This window comes from Styela clava, chromosome 10, assembly GCF_964204865.1.
Source record: "Styela clava chromosome 10, kaStyClav1.hap1.2, whole genome shotgun sequence".
In the NCBI taxonomy this organism is placed as follows: Eukaryota; Metazoa; Chordata; class Ascidiacea; order Stolidobranchia; family Styelidae; genus Styela; species Styela clava.
Genome location: NC_135259.1, coordinates 15,393,225 through 15,413,440, shown reverse-complemented (window position 1 = coordinate 15,413,440; position 20,216 = coordinate 15,393,225). Strand labels below are relative to the sequence as shown.

At 34.3% G+C, this 20,216-nt stretch overlaps 1 protein-coding gene across 3 annotated transcripts; it reads left to right on the top strand.

The window, feature by feature from the left end:
- Window positions 1–294: 294 nt before the first annotated feature.
- On the top strand, window positions 295–19,887 carry LOC120337504 (zinc finger FYVE domain-containing protein 16-like). Of its 3 annotated transcripts, none has more exons than XM_039405298.2 (20): window positions 297–484; window positions 1,671–3,428; window positions 4,561–4,595; window positions 5,395–5,579; window positions 6,573–6,697; window positions 7,830–8,105; window positions 8,941–9,067; window positions 9,926–10,002; window positions 10,205–10,342; window positions 11,568–11,772; window positions 12,101–12,222; window positions 13,191–13,325; window positions 14,231–14,411; window positions 14,942–15,134; window positions 16,293–16,389; window positions 16,457–16,575; window positions 16,862–16,947; window positions 17,113–17,218; window positions 17,652–17,810; window positions 18,406–19,887. In XM_039405298.2, the coding sequence occupies exons 1-20, from the start codon at window positions 394–396 to the stop codon at window positions 18,586–18,588; spliced, it is 4,398 nt and encodes a 1,465-aa protein (XP_039261232.2). In that variant the 5' UTR covers window positions 297–393; the 3' UTR covers window positions 18,589–19,887. The 3 variants fall into 3 exon arrangements, with proteins under 3 accessions (XP_039261234.2, XP_039261232.2, XP_039261233.2); XM_039405299.2 differs by having other exon boundaries at window positions 298–484; window positions 16,892–16,947; XM_039405300.2 differs by lacking the exon at window positions 18,406–19,887 and having other exon boundaries at window positions 295–484; window positions 17,113–17,220; window positions 17,653–17,806.
- Window positions 19,888–20,216: the final 329 nt, after the last annotated feature.

Sequence of the window (20,216 nt, the reverse complement as noted above, 5' to 3'; positions counted from 1 at the left end):
ATATATGAGAGATTGAAACTAAGATTTGCGGTAGCCAAAGTAAAAGTTCAGGGTTTTTAAATTGCCACAGAGTCGGAATACGTCATAAAAGCTACCCGGTACTTATTTCAACAGAAATTTTGAACTCACGCAGTCATGTTGCTGTAGCCGATAATTTTTTCTTTTTGCCAGTGATTTTCAGAGTCGATGTCATGCGCTCGCTGGTTGTATCGGTATCGTACTTATTTACAGAAAAGACGTGTGGCGCTGGCCTATATCAAACCCATTCCAGTGGGCCTGCTGATACTCAAATGTTACTCTAATAGCTGAATAGCCTTGTTTGTAATGTTCTCTCTCATTTTTCTATTGTTTAGGTTATATTATGCAGTAGGAGCTTTTTAGAATATACAAAGAATGGATTCCCTTCTAGAAACTGCTGGTAATTTGGATCAATTGTTGGATGACTTTGAAGAAAATGAAGAAGAGGAGCCAATTATGACTAGTCGTTAGTAGATTATTTTGATTTGATTCAGCTCTTATTGTCTTATGTTTACTATTTTATTAGACTAATAATCATCTAATATGCCAGAAAATATTTGAACGAATTCAAATATATTTTGGGCGAAATGGTGGCCTAGTGCAGGGTGGTCCAAACCCAGGCCCGCGGGCCATATGTGGCCCGCCGCTTTATTATCTGTGGCCCGCGTCACAGTCGGAGAGTAATCAAAAAATCGCATTTTGTGTTGTTTCGTAATAAAAATAATCAGAAAAATCTTTTGACATATTGTTACATCAATAATGTCACTGAATTGACTAGTGTTATTGCTAGCTGAGGCAACTAGCAGGGTTGATGATTTGCTTGGCAGACTAAATTATTACCTGGCTTTCTACCTTTTTGGTCGGGAAAATATGCTAACAAAATAGGCATCATAAGAAACTAAAAATCGAATGCGGATTCTATTAGCCTGGGATGGCTATGTTTGATAACTATGTGTTTGCACAATAAAAGTGTTTGTTTTGTATTGCACTGTTTACCTATTCTTGGCACTATTGTGGCCCGTGAACAATGCAAAAATAATTTTGTGACCCGCGAAGCCGACAACCTTGGACCACCCTGGCATAGTGGTTGAAGCCTTAGACTTAACTGTGTAACTGTGCTGGCACGGCAGATTAGGGTGTATTCCGGTCTAGCGAAGTAAACGCCATACAGCCATAACTCCTTCAATAACCCCAAACAAGTGATTTGCAATAATCGCCGAGACTGGCATGGAATGAAATTCTTGACTGACACATGTGGTTAAAATCAAACCCACTTAATCTTCAATTAAGCAGGTATGTACAATGCCAAATAGGTTACCCATAATGTTTCACGCAAGACTGACTTTTATTTAAAAATGAATAAAAATTTGGGCTTTGTTTGGTGTTATTCAAGCAGTTACAGCATTTATTTTCAGATCAAATTTTTGTTTTGCGTAATTTAAGCACTGTGTGTACTTCTTCAGACCTGCATGAAAAGGAATTGTATGTAAAAAACTCATGTTTACCCATTATTTTTTTTTTTTTCATTGGCATTGCCTGGTTTTCCTCGTTTCGTGAATTGGTTTGTGTCACTTAAGGCTATTGGACAATGGCCTAATTGTTTGCACTAGTGTCATACCTATTTTACTTCATAATCAATCTTCTTTTTTCAGATTCTTTCAAAACTGAGAATGGGAAAACATTGGATACTACAGTTGAGAATGGATCAATTGTAACTTTGGTGGACAACCATTTACCTCATAAGACATTGGAACTTAGTGATGTTTCAAATATAAGAAACTATGTTTCGGAATCACAAAGTTCTGATATTCAAAACTCAAATGATGATTCAGAATTGAAAAATGGAATACCAGAGCATGTAGTAACAAAAATAGAACAAGATAGTGTATCATCTACCGAAATGCCTGAAGGTGAAAATATGAATCAATCACAACCTGATAATAAACAAGAACAGAATGAAAAATTAAACATGGACATTTCAAATGTGAAAGATTTACCTCCTGAAAATGTGCCTATTATCGATCCTAAATCAATACATGTCTCAGTGCCTCTTCCCATCTCTGAGCAAGGTCAAACAAGCGAGGAATTTGTTGTTGTTAATAATGAAGATAAATCAGAGATGATTGATTCTGATCAAGGAATCAATCAAACAAATTCTGAAATTTTGATGGAATTATTTGGTGCGGCACCAGATATCAAAACGCCAAAAAATCCTGAAAATCCAGATATTGGTACAAATGGGATGTTGTCACCTTTAAATCCATTTAATATTGATTTGCTACCGCCCAATGGGGGATTGAATAATGATACTAAAGCGCAAATGCAGCCATCTGGGATTTTTAGTTGGGAGAATATGGATAAACTGGGACAAAATGAAAATACTTTATCTCCAGTTAGTAATGGGTTACCCATTTCCCCTCCCGGATACCAAGGTCCAAATCCATTTTTATTGGACATGTATAACAAAACACCAACTGGAAATTCATTACAACCTGAACTTTCAGCATTTACTTATGATATGGAAAACAATATTGATCCTCCCAAACAAATTGATAATATTGAACCAGTGCAAATTGCCAACCAAGCAGCTGAACCAAATTCGAAGGTTCCCATTAAAAAAACAAATCCTTTGCCAAGTCAGGTTGACACAATGATAACAGGTGCCTCTGAAATTAAACCTCTTCCAATGGACGATGAAAATTATGTTGTCGTCCCTGTTATTAAAAATCGTGATGTTGCTCTTGTACAAACCAATCTTGAAAAGCAAGAAAAATTGTCGGTTGGATTTATGAAAGAGGTTGCAGTTACAGAGGAAGAATTTGAAAAGTTTCTTGCAGAAATGGAAGAAGAGGATAGCAGAACATCAATCAACCCAGATAGGGATAATACAGGGATAACCAGTGGAGCAGATGCGTCATTTCCTATTATTGGTACAGCAGAAAACTTGTCAGATATGGAGACTGCAGTGTCTGTTGTACACAGTGATCTGCCTACCAATAATAGTATAAATGTACCTGGAAATACATTAAATTCTGGATTTTCTATTGGAGAAAATATTGTGGGAACCCAGTTTGGTATCGATGCTCCACCTGTAAATGCAATTCCTGTAGCGATACCTGTTGGTGGAAACAATGCAACAAACAATGGTGAAATGATTCAACAAGGATCTCCAACGTTTCCTCTCCGAAGAAAAACAGCTCAAGTGCAAGGGCTCGAACCATCCAGAATGGAGATTTCTGAATCTGAACATCACTCTCAAAATGAAAGACTTCATTTAAATATCGAGTCAATAGAACAAGCCCCAAAAAATGGATCTAAATATCCCAACACACCGCCCCCTCCATACACTCAAGAAATGCATGCAAATTATGAGCAAGCTATGTCACCTGAGCATTTGAGACCTCCAACAGGTAATTACTTATATTTCATCCTTTAATCCTATACTTTCCAACCAGGGGAAATTTTGCTTCGTATTTGCTATGGTATTACTATTATTTTTTAGTTCTTCATCATTACTTTATTAATATACTTATTTATACTCTTATTATGAACTACTTAATCTGTTCAAAAGAGGGAGTGCGACTTGCACCTGATAGTAGCGATCCATTAACAATTGAATAAACAAAGTAGTTGCTTGGTGGGGAAGGAATATAGAGTTTTAAAATAGTAAAGAGACGATTTTCCAAAAAAGGTTGAGACCCACTGCTTTAATCTTATGGTGATATGTTGTGTGTGTCCCAGTGGTGTGATCAAGTCAGTCAAGATGGTAATATCAGTACCAACTAGTAAACGAGAATATCGGTCAGAGACCGAAGACTTATCGATCGGAAGTTAGGGGATCCCCCAAAACAGCGCTCTTACTCCATAGTGACACCTTGTGTGTTGTGTCCCATCACTAATTAATTGATAACTCGTTAATTATACGACATAATTCGCCCAAAATCAATAGGCTTCTAGTACGAGATATGATGAATGCACATGCAAAATCTGCAGCAGATCCAATCTCGATTTCGTGAGATATCGCGTGCATCTAACAGACAGACAAACAGACAAATACCTATCAACATACTTACCGATTAAAATCGATAAGTATTAAAATGAATCTCCAATTGACCATTACTGTAATCTAAAAACATTGTTATTCTCATAAGTCATAAACACAAACCGATAAATGTATTTATGTGATATGACATATTCAGTTGGCAAACAGGGACAGTTATATATGATCAATACATACCCACCAATCACAATATTGACAATATATAATGATGCGTTTTTGGGTCCTGTGACATAGCGTAATGCAACTTTTATCATTTTTCATTGTTGTTCAGATGCCAGTTTGCATTACAACTGTTTTGTTTGCATAGGGTTAACTGGTAATATGATATATGTAGCCTTTGGGTAGGAACAGATTTGCAAGCCTGAATAATTTTATCATTGCTATTTGCTACATTGGTATATCTGCATTTCATGTTCTGAACAAGGCAAACAATGAAGTTTATCTCTTGTTTTTTCACATGTAACTTTTTTTTTTCATTTTAGGCCATCAGATTAATCAGGAAGAGCAAACCTCTATGGTAAGTGTTGTTTGTAGTGTCTTTCATTTATACTGTCAGTTCAATAAGAATCATAATTTATCTAAATAATTTTTGGGGCTCCCGAAGTATGCGAACCAAGATGGCGGACATCGGAATGTAATATGTATACTAGGTTAGGGTTAGGCCATAATTTTAGGTATAAATACTACGGGAGGCTCTTGGCTAGTCTTCGAACTGATAATAGGACTAAAATAAGGAAAATTGGAAAAAAATTATCGCCTAACCTGTTACCCATGTTACGTTCCGATGTCCGCCATCTTGGTTCGCATATTTCGGGAGCACCAAATTTTTATTAACCTAATATTTATGGCCGTTAATTTAATGTTAGTTTAGAAGTGAGTGACAAAACGGGATCTTACATTTTGTCAATTCAAAATGATCAACTGACGGGTTTGGATGATTGTGTTTTGTTTTTGTTTGACACTCACATTACTAGGAAAGTTCTTTCATCTTCTTGTTCATTCTCCAAGCTAAACTCTTATGGAATTAATTAGGTTTGAATGGTTGACAATTCTTTTTAAAGATTTCTCTTCAGTTGTCAAGAAACATGTTAGCTTATACCTTTAATTAATTGTGTTCAGGTGACATACAAAATGTATTCCTACACCCTTAAATACGGACCACATTTGATTGAGTATTTATGCAAAAAATATTTTACTCCAATGATTCTGACTGAGACTATAGTTCATCAAAAAAATTTCATTTTTTATTACATAATTCTCTTAATATTAAATTTTTTAATTTTAAATTGCACCTCAATTTAACATGTTATTTTTAGCTTCAAGAATCCGAGCCACAAGATCACAGTCAAGCTGCAGAAGCAGAAAATGACTTTTCACTTTTGCCAAGTGCAATACTGGAATCTATAACTCGACCTGGTGACACAAAACCAAAGTGGGTTCCAGATCATGATGCTCCACAGTGCAGTAATTGTGCTGCAAAGTTCACTTTTACAAAGAGAAGGTGGGATCTTTTAATAATATATTCAAGAGCTTATCAATATGGCTTTTCCCATGTATTACAAGTATTCCTTTGCTTCTTAGAGATGATTATAGGCCTTTATTCCAATTCTAATCAATAATAAGGGATTATGAATACAATTATTGTATATTTCTAATATTATAAATGAATTTTATTTTGTTGAAATTACTCGATTTAATTCTGAAAGATCAAATTTCATAGAACATGAAATAGTAAATTTATTTGATTTAAAGAGCCTTACTAGTTACTACACATTATCACAAATACATTTCTTTATCTAAAACTTCCTCAGATAAACATAATTTAGTCGGACTTTAGTCAAGCGAAACAATACAAAATGTATTACCACGTGTTGTCTGCAGCAATCTCTTAAAATAGTTATCTTGACTCTTGCTTTTGCATACTCGCTTTATATGCATACACATCCACTTGTGTAAAAGTTATAAGTATAAGTAGTCGATCTGAAACCCAATTGCTAGTAACTTTGATTATCTAAACTTATGAAAACTTCTGAATATCAAGATTCGTGGACCTCATGCATGAGTCATTAGTCTTGTGGCTATCTTGGATCCAATGAATAACTAATGACTAACTGAATAATAAATACACAATAAATTCAGTGAACAATGCTGAACAAATTAGATCCTTTATATATCCCTTGCGGTTGCTTGTTTGGAGCCATATTCCGAGTGACAATGCAAAATGCCAATAAAGCATTTTGAAACTAGGTTTATTAATTTATTATATTAAAAGTCTCGTTCAACTCAGACACATTTTTATGAAATTGAGCTTCATTGTTTTTAATGGTACTTTAGGGCTTATGATCGCAGCAATTTCCCACTTCCTGAGTTACTGATGTCTGCTTTAACGATTACAATATTGGTAATATTTTTGGAGAGTAATACAGCCAACCTAAGAGTGGCTCTCAGGTTTATATTGGGTTGTTCAAATGTAATATAGAGCTAATTTTTCCAGGCATCATTGTCGAGCTTGTGGAAGGGTATATTGTGCAACATGCTGTAATGAAAGAAGCCAGTTAAAATACCTGGATTACAAAGAAGCAAGGGTTTGTTCTATGTGTTGTTTGGCAATAAAACAAGGTAAGAACTAGGATTTTATTTTTTTTATTTCTTCACAATTGCCGGAAGTGCGAGCCAAAATGCTTGTTATAACATAGTTTACTGCATCGTAATATTGGATTAGGGAGATTGAGTAAGGTATTTATAATTTATAAAAAATAACATTTTACGCTGACATAATTATCTCATAATAGAATCATCTTTAAGTTATTTAGAACCTGGTGAATCAAGCAAATGTTTATGACATATTCTTAGTTTTCATTGTAAAATTCTATCATTTCAATGTTGTTCAATGAGGCAATTTTTATAAAAAAAAACAGTGATTTCTAAAAAAAGATCTTACCATGTGTTTCAAATTTAGTATACGGTAATTCTTGTTTCCTTAGTTAACTTTAAATTACAATAGAAAACGCTGTCTGCAATTGTATGTCGCTATATAAACTGAAGAGTAGTTTTGAATAGATATTTATATAGGAAAGGTGCCTATTGGTCAAAGTTTTAGGTCAAAGTGATGATGGTGTAAAATATAATATTCTGTATCTTAAAATAAATTTATTCTAAAATATTTATTAGCAATTGTAATTTATTCAGACTTCTGGATTATTCTTCTGCTGTAAAAGCAATTGTATATAATATGAGGATGTAAATAATTCAGGTTGTGTTCCATAATATTAAATAAAATATACACTAGCAAAGATCTGAAGTGTTCAGTCGGAAGTTTTGTTCAATAGCAAATTATATTGTACATAATATTTTTTATTAGTGGTTATGAATTTGTGATTTTTATATTGTTCTGGGTGTATAAACATAAATAAGTTGAGCATCTAAATTGTCTGAGTATTGATTGAATAGAACAACAGAGCATAAAAATTGAGAAATTCACCTTAGCAATTAAAGGTATTTATAGTTGCTAGACCAGAAAAGGGACGTCATCAGACAAGGCTGCCTGAGTTTTGAAAATATTGATCTGTGGTTAAAAAAAAACTCTAATATTATGAAGCTTCATTTCCAACTGGGGTCCGAAATCGTAAGAAAAAAATTTATTGTAACACCTTTGATTTAATAAGAATCCGGTCTCTAGGCTGTAGCTACCTAGCTATTTATTATAAGATATATACTAATCTCAAAATGACATATTTGAAAATTCTTACAGCTGATGCATTGGCTGAAATGTCTCGCAAAGCAGCAGCAGCCCAAGCCGCTTCTACAGCAACTCACATTCAATCATTAGAAGCCTCTACTACAGATATGGCACCGGCAGAAGAGGCTGTAGATGCAGCCAGAACCCCATCTGATCCTCTTCCAGAAGTTCCAACAAATCTTCCGATTGAAACTAGCCAAGAAGCAGAGGAAGTTACTATGGCTGATCAGACATTACAAGATAGACCTACATCAATTATCAATGTTCCTTCAAGTAATGCTGGAGAAGGTTGGTGGACTTCAGTATTTAATATATGATTATTTTCTAGATTTATTGTCGAGTCTTTGTGATCGTATCTTATGCTCGCTTTCCTCTATGTCTGAGGAATATAGGTATGAGAGACAGATATAAAGGGCATGTAAGATGACAGGACATGCATTTATTGTTATTGTAGTCTTAGTAATATTTTAAACTCTCCAGAAGTTCTAAATTTCTGACAAATGCGAAGACCATCAAGTTGACTAAGCATTATCAATAGACAACTTTCAAAGGCTTGCATACATCGAAGTTTTTATTTTCAAAATTTCTCTCAGTCAAAGTTTAAATTTCCATCTGGAGTTAGAATGGAACTCAAATTTAATGTCAATAGGAGTTATTTTCAAATGGCTTGGCTTGGAGTCAGAGTGTAAAGTTTGCCAGACTCCCGAATTGAAATAAACTGAAAGACATCATACATGCCTTCTGCCCTTCTCTTCACTTTTTTACCTGAAATCATTTTCAACAACAGAGAAAATATCTAAATAGAAATAGTATTTTGATATCAATCTATTGAGGCCTACACTTCTATGCATCTTTTCTCTTGATGTTATTGTGCTTTGGATTGGCATGAATGTGCTTCTTTAGTAGGCTACATCTATTCATTAAATCACTCAATCAACAGAATATATATAATTTGTGGGTAGAATAATACAAATGGAAGAATTGCCATCCCTTATTATTACACTGTCATTCCAAAGTTTATTTAAAAAAATCAATATGAATTCTCCAAGCATTTAAATTTGATAAATTCTTTATGTACGTTATATTATTAACTGATTTTAATTCAGTTTAAATCATTTCACAGAGATGGAAGTAGAAGGTTCTTTATCAAATACTCCAAATACCAAAAGTGTTAGATTTTCTGATGGTACAAGACCGAAACATCCAGATGAAATGCCAACGACTCCTCCACCTCCTTCAAGAATGAACAGGTATGTTGGTTTTACTTCACTTTTCGGCGCTCCAGAAGTATGTGTACCAATATGGAGCATGGAGGTAACTAATTTGGTTTGCCTACTTTACATCAAGTTGTGTAAAGCGACTGGAACCTGTGGGAAGGGGGGTATATTCACTTGGCTAACACAGACAGTCCCCAACTCGTAATATAACTAAAATAAGGAAAATCGGAATAAAATTATGACCTGACCCTAACCTGGTACACATACTACGGGAGTATGCACCTTTCTTTCTATCTGATATATGCATTGTATTTGCGATAATAATTAATAATGTCATAAACCATTTTGCATAAGTTGTAGTACAATTGCTAACGCTAACATGGTTACTTTACTTACTTATTTGCCAATTCACTGCTCAGTGCTATGTGGTTCGATTATATTTGTAATGGATTTAATATCTTATGTTATATGTAGGGATGTCCATATGAAATCTAATATTTGATATAATCAAGAAAAGATTTATTAGATAGTGTAAATTTGTGATTTTGGGAAGATTTATAATACTTCCATTTTAATGATAATGATTAATGTTTCTGTGCAATTAGCATTCGACATTAAGATCATTTTGGAATTGCTAATTTTTGATAACGGCTAACCAAATGTTTTTGCTTACTAAGCTATATGGGGTTTTGGGTTTTTACAATTTATCTGTTATTGACATTGTCTATGTAAATGAGAGAATGACGTCTGCCTTCTGTGACATTTATGTCTATTGTTGTACTCACCACTTTATAGCTAATGCAAACCCTGACTGGCCACAGAATGAATTGTGTTGTTGACATTTTCTGCAATTGGTAAATGCCATTATTGCATTTCTATTTCGACTTCTAGAGTACGAAAAAAGCATGGACACCACACAAATGATCCTAATGCAGTTGTTGGACACAATCTTCCACCTATTATCATTGGTAAGTTGTTGTAATATTTGCCTTCATACAATAACTTGGTATAACTTTCATTGAATAATATTTGGTGATAAATAAAAAGTTTACTGTTCATTAGATCCAGTTGATTTTTGTTTGAAGTTTTGAACCAGTAAATCGGTTACAATGATGATAAAATTTTATGATAGAATGGAAATAAAACAAAATTGCATTTGGTTTCCAACAGCTCATGGAGAAAATGGTGCCTTTGCCGTGCAAGAAAATCCAGACATGAATGTTGTAACAGATTTGCTGGAATCAGGAGGAACAACTCCACAATCATTTGCTTTTCCTAATTTAATAATCAACCTTCAGTTTATATCATGTAAGTATGAATCACACGCAGTCAACTTCAGTCTAGGATCAAGTTTATTTGCAATGCATAGAAAGCAACATCAATACATTCTAATTTAACACAACTAGTTTGTTTCTGCATGAACCTGGATTATTTCATAGACTCCAATTCATTTCTCTTTCAGGCTGTGATGGGTATAGCTAGGGTTTGTTTAGTTCTTGTTGTATGTAAGTGTTCAATTCTGTTTCACATGATGACATAATCTATAATACGGAGAATGGGGTGTCGAATAGATTTTGAAATTTGGCAATGTCACAGATTTCATACCTAATCCTAATCCCGGAGGAAATACACTTTAATAAAATAGCTAATTTGTCAATCAATCGAATCTATAACAACTTAACGAGGTCTTGTATGTGGAATTCGAATTAGACTAAATTTTTCCAATATTTTTAGTGTTCATATCCACATGGGGTAATATTGTAAAAATGAATCAACTCATACAAATAAAATGTCACTGAACCCAACACTTTAAATCTGTTACTGATGCCTGCAATCTAAATTTTCAGAAATATATCAGGGAGGATACTACTTTTCAAAAGAATTTGCATCTATGTCTTTTTCGATTTTAAATTATATCTTGGGTATCTTTGACCTGCTTTTACATAAAAACTTTTGAAGTAAATCTAAACAGACAGCATATTGCTCATCAATAATTGATGTGCTTGAAATATTGATGGTTTTTACATTGAAACATCTCATCAAAAATATTTTCGTTATGCAATCAAAGTTATGTAACAAGATTTATATTGTTTCGATGGCCATGCACCCATCACAGCACAGACTCATTTTTTTTACTAAATTCACCAAATGCAAATCATTCATTTATTCACTTAATTATATATTCAATGTGCTGAAAAGAAAGATTCAAGTAAAGAAATATTTTTTATATAAAATTTATGATTTATGTACAAGAGTCCTGCTGTACACTAACAGAAATGTAGTCATTTACAACAACAGCTTGTTGTGGACTGCTTGTCTGAGGAAGTCTGATTTTGGTCTGACGAAACGTTACAGTAATAAAGTTTGTGTTTGTGTGCAGCTGGACTCTTGAATTGAATAGTATGGTATTTTTATTCATGCAACATCATCCTTGCTTTATATGCTTTCGGTATTGGGGAAGGATTGGGAGTTAGTCTCATGCAACCCCTCAGCTAACATTCTGAGAAGTAATTGTCAAAACATATTGTTGCAGATGCAAATCGTCAGTGTTGGTGCTTCTGGTCCAAAGGCATGGATGGAGTAGGACAGAGAGAAGTTGCTTTAATATTGGAAAGAGAAGGACTTGGTGATAGAGGAATTCCTCATGACGCATTCACTTTTTTCACTTGCATTTTTGATCGAGCTAGAAAAGGAAAGATGTTTAATACAACTGATTTTATGCCTGTTACTATGCTTGGGTGAGCTTTTTGTATTTATATTGGGATTTATATTATTTATAAATTGGAATTTAAAATTATCATCCAAAATGGAAAATCAGTGGATAATTGCTGCTGGGTGGGTAGTCATTCTGACGGTCATAAGAAATTTTGAAAATTATTTTCTGTTTTGTCCATTCACCGAATCTAATTCGTAATGAATTCGAAATACAAGAAAATGATTTCAAATGCTTGGAAAAATTTATCGCAATAGATCAATTATAGATATCTAATTGATAATTGCAAAAACTGAATTATGATTTATAAAAAAATTATGATTTTGTGACACTATGTTTTTGCAATCTTGAAGGTTTGATGACAATGATGAATTATTTGGAAAGAAGGAAAATGCTGGCTTCATGTTCGTACAAGCGTCTTCACAACCACTCGATGGCCTCAGCTGCTTGAAAAGAAAGTTAAAACATGTTTCTGGTATGCACTTATATATGAAATAACTACTTTTGCTTGGTAACTGTTAACATTATTGATTCCTGGCACAAAGACAGGACTTAAATATTTATCCCGAGAGGAGATGGCTTATTCATATTGCAAACCACGGCCTCTTGTTCGTTTACCAGTCTATGTCAGGTATGGGGATAGCCAGTTATTGATTTTAAGGAATCAACAATCCTCTCGCACATTATTATCCCCTACAGCAGGGGTTCCCAAGCTTTTTTCAGGACGACCCCAAAAACAACTTTCAAGTGTCCAGTGCGACCCCAGGACAATATATATATTTTTCCTGAAACTTTAGAGCTTCTTTCACTGGACTTTTTTAGTTTGGTCTTAGGTGGTATTATCATTAAGTAAAAAATAAGGTAAAACCATACACTGATGTCACAATAAGCACCTTACATTTTCTATTGTATAAGCGTAGAGCGATGCTTGTGGGCCTGTTTACAGTGAGCCATGGTACAAACTGCTAAATTTAACATGGTTTGTCAAATCTTTAGTCGATTTGTACATCCATCCTCTACCATACCTCAGTGACCCCATGACCTGTTTGCGACCCTACCTACTTATCCCTCCGACCCACTTTGGGGTCGCGACCCCTGGTTTGGGAACCCCTGCCCTACAGGATACAAACCTGCTTTTACAAACTCATTTCTAGAACCAAAAAAGAAGTCATTGATAATAATTCACATCAAATTCTAGACTGTAAGTAGTAACTACTGTGAGTATTCTATTGATACTTTCATCTTGTCAAAAATTCAAACTTCACTATGTACCTAGGGTTCCAACAACCAGTGATGGAGAGTCTGGGAAAATTTACATCAGACTCCCAAAGTTCGAACCATTCGAAAAAAAGTATATGCCAGCACTTGCTCACAATAATTCCGATTTAGACTCTGGCATACGCTTTCTGATCTATAAATAAAATTGAGCTTTTCTATTCTCAGGTGAATTGAATAATACTGAAGATGACCTAGCCATAAGATCTATGTTATTTGCAATACTTGTACAAAAAACAGAAGCTCCATGGGCTACTTTATTTCCAATGAGGTTGATGCTACGGCTCGGGATGGAAACGAAACGTAAGCAATCTGAATATAATGTTTCTTTCACATGATTAAGGTTGGGTTAAGAATAATTCTATATTTGTTTATTGAATCATTCCAGATTTTGGAATCACCCATATTGAATTACAGATGAAAATACACAAACAAGGATTATCGATAAAGAGAAAATAGCGTATAAAATATATTGACTCGATACATAAATGATACTAGTCAGTACAGACATGAAAATCTTATTGTTATACAAGCTTTCTCAAGTCCATCTTCTGAAACTTCGAAGGATATCAGAAAGAGTAGTGATGATTTTTTGTGAGCTCAGTATTGCCTCTAGGAGAGGGTTTATCCCTTTTTGTAAAGAATGCTTTTATATTACTCTCACTCCAAATCTTTCCGGTCTAGAATTGCCCACTCAATTTATTATTATCGTGTTGGGTATGGTTTAAACCCATGATGCCAACAGAAGTCTAACACTTCAACCATTTTATTATTGTGACAAAACTGGCAGTAGAAAGTGTTGACGTGAAGCTTGGAACAATTCAAGTCAAAATTATTTGGTAGGCGCAATTCCAACTTGTCATTTCTTTCAGAAACATCTGTCTGGTGCTCGGAAAATCAGTTTTGACTACTGTAGTCAAAAAAAATTTTCCTCCTATCTCAATCCACTCAGTGAGTGCAAGGGCTGAGAGCATTCCACTTGTTTCCCAATTATCAAAGCACCTTTTTGCTGAGGTCTACAAGCTGTTTCCTCTTTACCGAAATATATATTTTTTTCTGCTGCTTCCACTATTTTCAGTAATTACTATACCTACATTAAACTATTACTTTTTTTCCAAAACTTACGGAGTTCTAGAAGTTTCTCAATTTAAACATTGAATTGTTCTAAGCAAGTTCACTAATTCCATTAAATTGATTTTTTATTTCAGAATATCCATGTCCCCTTTTCTCTGTGAGGCAACGTCAACCGGTATATCACGAACTAGGTCACACTATTCTAGGAATTTTATGTGATTTCAGAAATTTTAAATATCGTGTCGTCAGTGTGCCAGGTCTGAGGGTTGTTGCAACAGCAAATGGAAACGTCAGTGTTCAAATACCATGCAACAGGTACTTTGTAGCATTACTAAGTATGCTGTATTACTGTGTTTAGGCTGATTGCTTTGGAAAAACTAGTAACTAATCAATTGACCAATTAAGGACTATCCGATTTGAAATCTTCAATTCCCAAAGAGGCTAAAAGGCTTACTTTTATATTACTATCAAATCCAAAGTCCACTGGGGCACAATATTTCACCCTAAATTTTGCTTCTTTTTGTGATTCATGGGCACACTTCTATATGCTAATTGGTACAATCAATCAATCTGCTCTTCTGTCCATTTGAGTATTACTCTGTTGTTCTAGGGTATTTTCATACCATCACTTCTGAACAAGGATCCATATAGGCAGTATTTAGGACATAGAAAAGTACTATAATATGATTCACAATAAAGACAACCTTTTGGACTAGAACAACTTGGAATTATGGCAAAACTAACTAGACTTGAACTCAAGATCTCTATCTTGTAATGCCATTACACCTTGATTTTAATGTGCAATATATCAAATTTATTGAAAAATATTATTTACGGTATTACAGATTCACCGACACAGTTAAAATAATGAACAGTTCTAATGAATCTGTCCTTGCCATCGGAACCGGAACTTTTGGTCCGAAAATTCGAACACAGGATGAGATGGGAGCACCATGTGATGGGCCATGTGAATCTCATCTTGTATGTGTGCAGGATCAAAATACTTCAAGTTATCACACAGAGATATTGAATATGAAGGTTAGATATTAGCTTCAATATAGTTGTATCTTTTGAAAAAAACTCTTTTCATACTTGAAATCAGATTTTTCTATGCAATAAAAAATGTGATATTTTGTTTTGTGTAGATATTTTGACATAAACAATAATATCCATTGTCAATCTCACCTCGTCCGTAGCTTACAAGGGGCTTTTGAGTCAGACATTTGAGTTAATTTTTTTTAATTTTCATAAGTCCAAATTGTAGTTTTACTTCTCTGAAAGTGTGAAGCTGGATACAACGGTTTTACCAGTAACTGAGAAGGTCATATCGTAACCCAGAATTTCCTGCAAAATAAAGTGGATATATAAAAATTTTCTTGGTGCAAATGCAGTTATTTCATAGTCTGGACCAGTGTTTCCCAAACTGTGTTCCCGGGAACACTAGTGTTCCGCGAGCGTCTTCGAAATGTTCCGTGGAAAAAGAATTAAAAACACGTCTAAAATGGTCGCCATGACGGTCTATGGGACGTGAACTGGGTCGCCCAACTGACCTTTCGATATCGCGGTCACCGTCGACCTAAAGTGAACTAATTAGGGTGGGGTAGTGGAATTTTCGATAACCGTGGCTATTCCTCCTCCACCTTTGCCTGGTTTTACCTTGAAATACTGAAAAAATTACTAATTTTTGCTAAACTCTATTAAGTAGATAAATAAACTGCTGCAAGTACTTCTATCTTCATTAGACGTTACATTAGAGGCAAACACTAAGATAGGGAAAGTAAACGACATAGAATGATAAAATGAATGAATTGATTTATATACACTGCATTTAGATTAATAAACAATAAAACATTTGTATCAAATGCAATAAGCAAAATATTCAATCATTTTTTAGTTATGTTTAACATAATTCTGGTGGTTGCATTTGGCAACTCGCGACGAGATTGGGAACCGCTACATTATACCGTTTTTCTTTATCAATTTTACTCTTTCAATTTTTGGTGTTCCGCGATGCGAGATAAAAAGTGCAAGTGTTCCGTGACCGAAACAGTTTGGGAAACGCTGGTCTGGACCATCAATACAGAATTTATAGTCAGAGTGAACACTTTTGATGACTTAAATACTTAACCTCTTACTCAAACGCAGAAAAAAACATCACATCGCAAATAGTTAATAATATCCCCTTTTTATTTACAGGACATCAAAGCCTCAAATACAGGAGCTGCTTTTGTTATTTTCAATGGTTCGTTAAAATCTGATGGAAGTAACAAAGCAAAATGTGCAATAGTAGAAGGTAAGATCAAATTTTCTCCACATCTTTTACATGGGAACATTGTTTAAATTCGATATTTTTGGTGCAGATGGAATTATGATCCAACTTCTGCCAGAAAAAATGGAGGAACTAAGAGCTTCATTAAGATCAATGGAAGATTTCAGATTGCAAATGGGACCTGATGCTCATTCGTCTTCATTAACAGAGGTAGTTGGTTCTCTGAATTTTATATTTTGGTTTTCTCATTTTAAATCTAGGTTTCCTTTACTATTGTGAAGAATGCATGTATTGTGTATCAAACTCAAATACAAAATTGAACTTAATTATGTCCGGTTTCCTGCTTAGTGCATTTATTTCTTAGTATTTGAAAGTGCAGTAAATGAAACTATTGATGATGGCACATTATATTTTGTTGATATTGAAATCAGCACTCACTCTCATTACTTTGTACTTGTGAGTTATAGTAAAGTATTTCTATGCTACATTTCATCAGCTTACAAATCTGTCTGAACTAACATCACAGGATTCGCCAATGATTGAAGTGAAATGGGTTGAAGATGATACAGCCTTCAATATTGGGTATGTTCACCACTTATTTGAATTAGGAAATTGTATCACAATATTGCACTAAACATGAATAAAACCAATGTTACTTAAACAGTTATTAATCACTGCACTATCAGGACTTTAAACAGATTGCTATGCCCAACAACTCGTTAATGTTTACTATTTTCACTATTTCAGAATGTTTAGTCCCATTGATGGAACTCCGTTTGAAGGTGTTGTTGGATTCAATGTTCAAGGCAGGAGTGAACAGAAAGGAAGAAAACACACACTCAGATGGAATCAGGTACAGCAAAGTTGTTGAACTATACGAAAGTCTGTCGTTTGGCTACCAATCTGATTTGTATAAGGAATGGCTATCCAGTTATTGTTGCAGAATGCGGATGGTGTAGGGCAGAGGTTCTTAACCACGTAGTAGGTCCACAAATCAGGGATAAATTTGACCTGCATTGGAAGAGGGAAACTACATGATCAAATGTGGACGTTGACTATCAGTCTGTCTAGCCTAGTTTCACTGTTTGTATTACACTTGGACCACAATGCAAAATACAGTTCATAAACACAATTAAGGAGTAAATTTTACCTTCAACATTTACTGAGAGATATCTGAATATGTATAATTACGGTATAAAGCCCTGTTACTGGTTACAAATTGTGATTATGTGATTATTATACAAATGAGTGATTATTTACTAATCAATATGATTTTCTTGTTGCAGGTTTTTTTTCTTGCAAGTACGAGTGATCCACTTGACATGAGTAGATTAGCAGAGCAAGTAGCAAATGGATGTTTCCTAGCTTTAACTCCAGTATTGCATGAACTAGCAAGACACAGGCAAAATAAACTTGCTGTCAGGGTTACGATCCACCCTGAAAATGTAAGTTGAAAAATTGTTTTCAATTTGAGAAGAAATAGATACATCCTCAGTAAATTTGTGATTTCCTGTTTATTAAATTATTTTTAATTGATTAATATAATTCATTTGGTAATTAGTCAATATTAATCCATCTTATTGCATCAGCATAGTCAATGTATCAAACTTATACTAATCCCCTTTATATGAACTGCTTCGTGGATTTTATTAGTATTCTTGTGGTAATCCATGACCATGGCTTTGGCTCCGTAGCCAATCAGTAAGCAGATGGAACCTAAGTCTTAGCTTGTCCAATGCCAGTTTAGTTCAGTTTCTCATATTCATTATTGTTATTGGAAACACTCAATTTCTGAAGCATTCATTGCCTTTTAGGGGCTTTTGTCCTATCAGAATATCTTGTTTCATGTGTATTATTTTAAATGCTCATATGCAGTTATTATTATTTATATAAGGAATGAGAAAAATATTAATATGAAAATGACTATTACACAGTTTGGAATTGAAACCACTAAGATTCCTGGTAGCTCCGTCTGCAGATCTCCAGTTCTGGAGAAAAAATGGTTTCCGTATTTAAAAAAGACAAAATTTCAATTTTTAGGTTGGATATGTCGCAGGAAGTGGATTGAAAGACCTGCCAACACCATGCATGAATGCTCTTGATGAACATTTAATACAAACAATACATAGTGCTGCAAACAGTGTTCCTGTAGAACAGGAGGCTGTCATCATTGAACTTCTTTTCTCTATTTTATTATCAAGACCTGGATATCGCACTGCTTAACACAACACACAATTGAAAGCGATCGCCATAACATGTTGCCACCACAATCTTGAATAAGGGATCAGTCCAATACTTTATATGTACCACCATCGATTTTCACAAGCTGATACTGCTCATTCAAAAATATTGATCAAGCTTTCCAACAGGTACAGCATATTGTAAATGAAGATATCCATGCCTGATAACAGTCTCTGATTCCATTAATAGCTTTTAGAAAATGTTATTTGAACACAGATATATGCTCTGAAACTATGGCCCTTTTTAGAAGTTACAAGTCGCGTTATTCTCAACGACCTATCTATGAATAAATAATTTCTAAAAGATTGATCTGGTGACCGCTAAATATTTTTAGCCAATTCTTATTCACACCATATTTGTTAGAATATTGAACTCTGATTGTTTTGAGGCTGCAATATGGAAACCAGTATCTTACCGTCTCAATTACATACAACAGACTTTCAGTAAAATCATTGATAAATCACTTAAAACTATCAAAGCCACCTATTCTCTCCAGGGCAAATTTCCTCAAGTCATTACCGGTGCGAGTTGTTCCATTTACTCCCATGACTGTTTATTACCCATCGCAATTATTGTAATAATGACACCAAGCATCTACACTTCAAACCCAAGTCGTGGCGTGATATGTAAATTTTGTTATCTTCTTCAAATGCAAGTTAAAGTATTATATTTTGTAAATAAGATTACATTGCCTATATTATACATCAATATATTTTCTTCTTGTTTCAAAAAGGTCGCTCTTTTTTGTTGTTTTTTGTTATGTTGTTACAGAAAGAAATCAGTATTTCTATTGTAAGATTCCTTTTTGCTGAGAACTACTTTAACATAATTGAAATGTTTGATGTGAATTCCCGGAGTTGGAATTCAGACAAGTCAGCCTTAAGTTTTCTTAACAGTCCTAAAACTAACATTCTATTAAAAGTTCACAAACGCCTATGTTTTCGAAAGTGGATTTCAAATCTAAAACCCGGAGTCACAGTCAAATTCATCATGATCTGGAGTCTGAACTAAGAATTGAGTAGATTTTCCTTGCCTTCACATCCCAGATGTAGGATCATTTGTGATTTACTTCATTATTACAGTATGCAGTTTGTTTATAGCCATCCAATAATTTTAGTCAACAAACTCAGGTGGGTGTGACAAAAACATAATTGGAGAGAATATATCTTTGTTCTGTGGAATTATGTATTTTTTCATGCTTATGTCACAGCTTGAAACTTATTCTACTATTACAAAGCATCTTAACTTTCATTTTCTGATGAAATAAATCTGATAATTTAATCTCCGCATTGTTTTGAGTGTGAACTGTAGATGAGCTAGGGCCCTATTGTTTAAGAAAATACCCCATGCTGTCTTGGGTCTGAATAACGCTTGATTTGGGAGAGAGCTGTGAGCAAGTAATTTGTAGAGGGCCACAAAATTGCATGCTCTACGAACACAAACTAAATTTGTGGCTTTGATTTCAATTTTGCATTGCCCCCTTCGGCACCTTTTTGATTGGAGCCATATTTCAGTTTCCTCTAACAGGCTCGAAGCCTGAGTAAAGAAATTTGGTACACCCGCAGTATGTGTTCTAGGAAAGGCTATAAATTTTATTTAGATTTTCCTTA

Bases quoted from the DNA above. Each gene is read 5' to 3' on its own strand.
- LOC120337504 (XM_039405298.2), top strand. From the start codon at position 394: ATGGATTCCCTTCTAGAAACTGCTGGTAATTTGGATCAATTGTTGGAT. The intron at 8,106-8,940 runs GTTGGTGGACTT...ATCATTTCACAG, and splicing joins TTCAAGTAATGCTGGAGAAG to AGATGGAAGTAGAAGGTTCT. The intron at 14,412-14,941 runs GTACTTTGTAGC...ACGGTATTACAG, and splicing joins GTTCAAATACCATGCAACAG to ATTCACCGACACAGTTAAAA.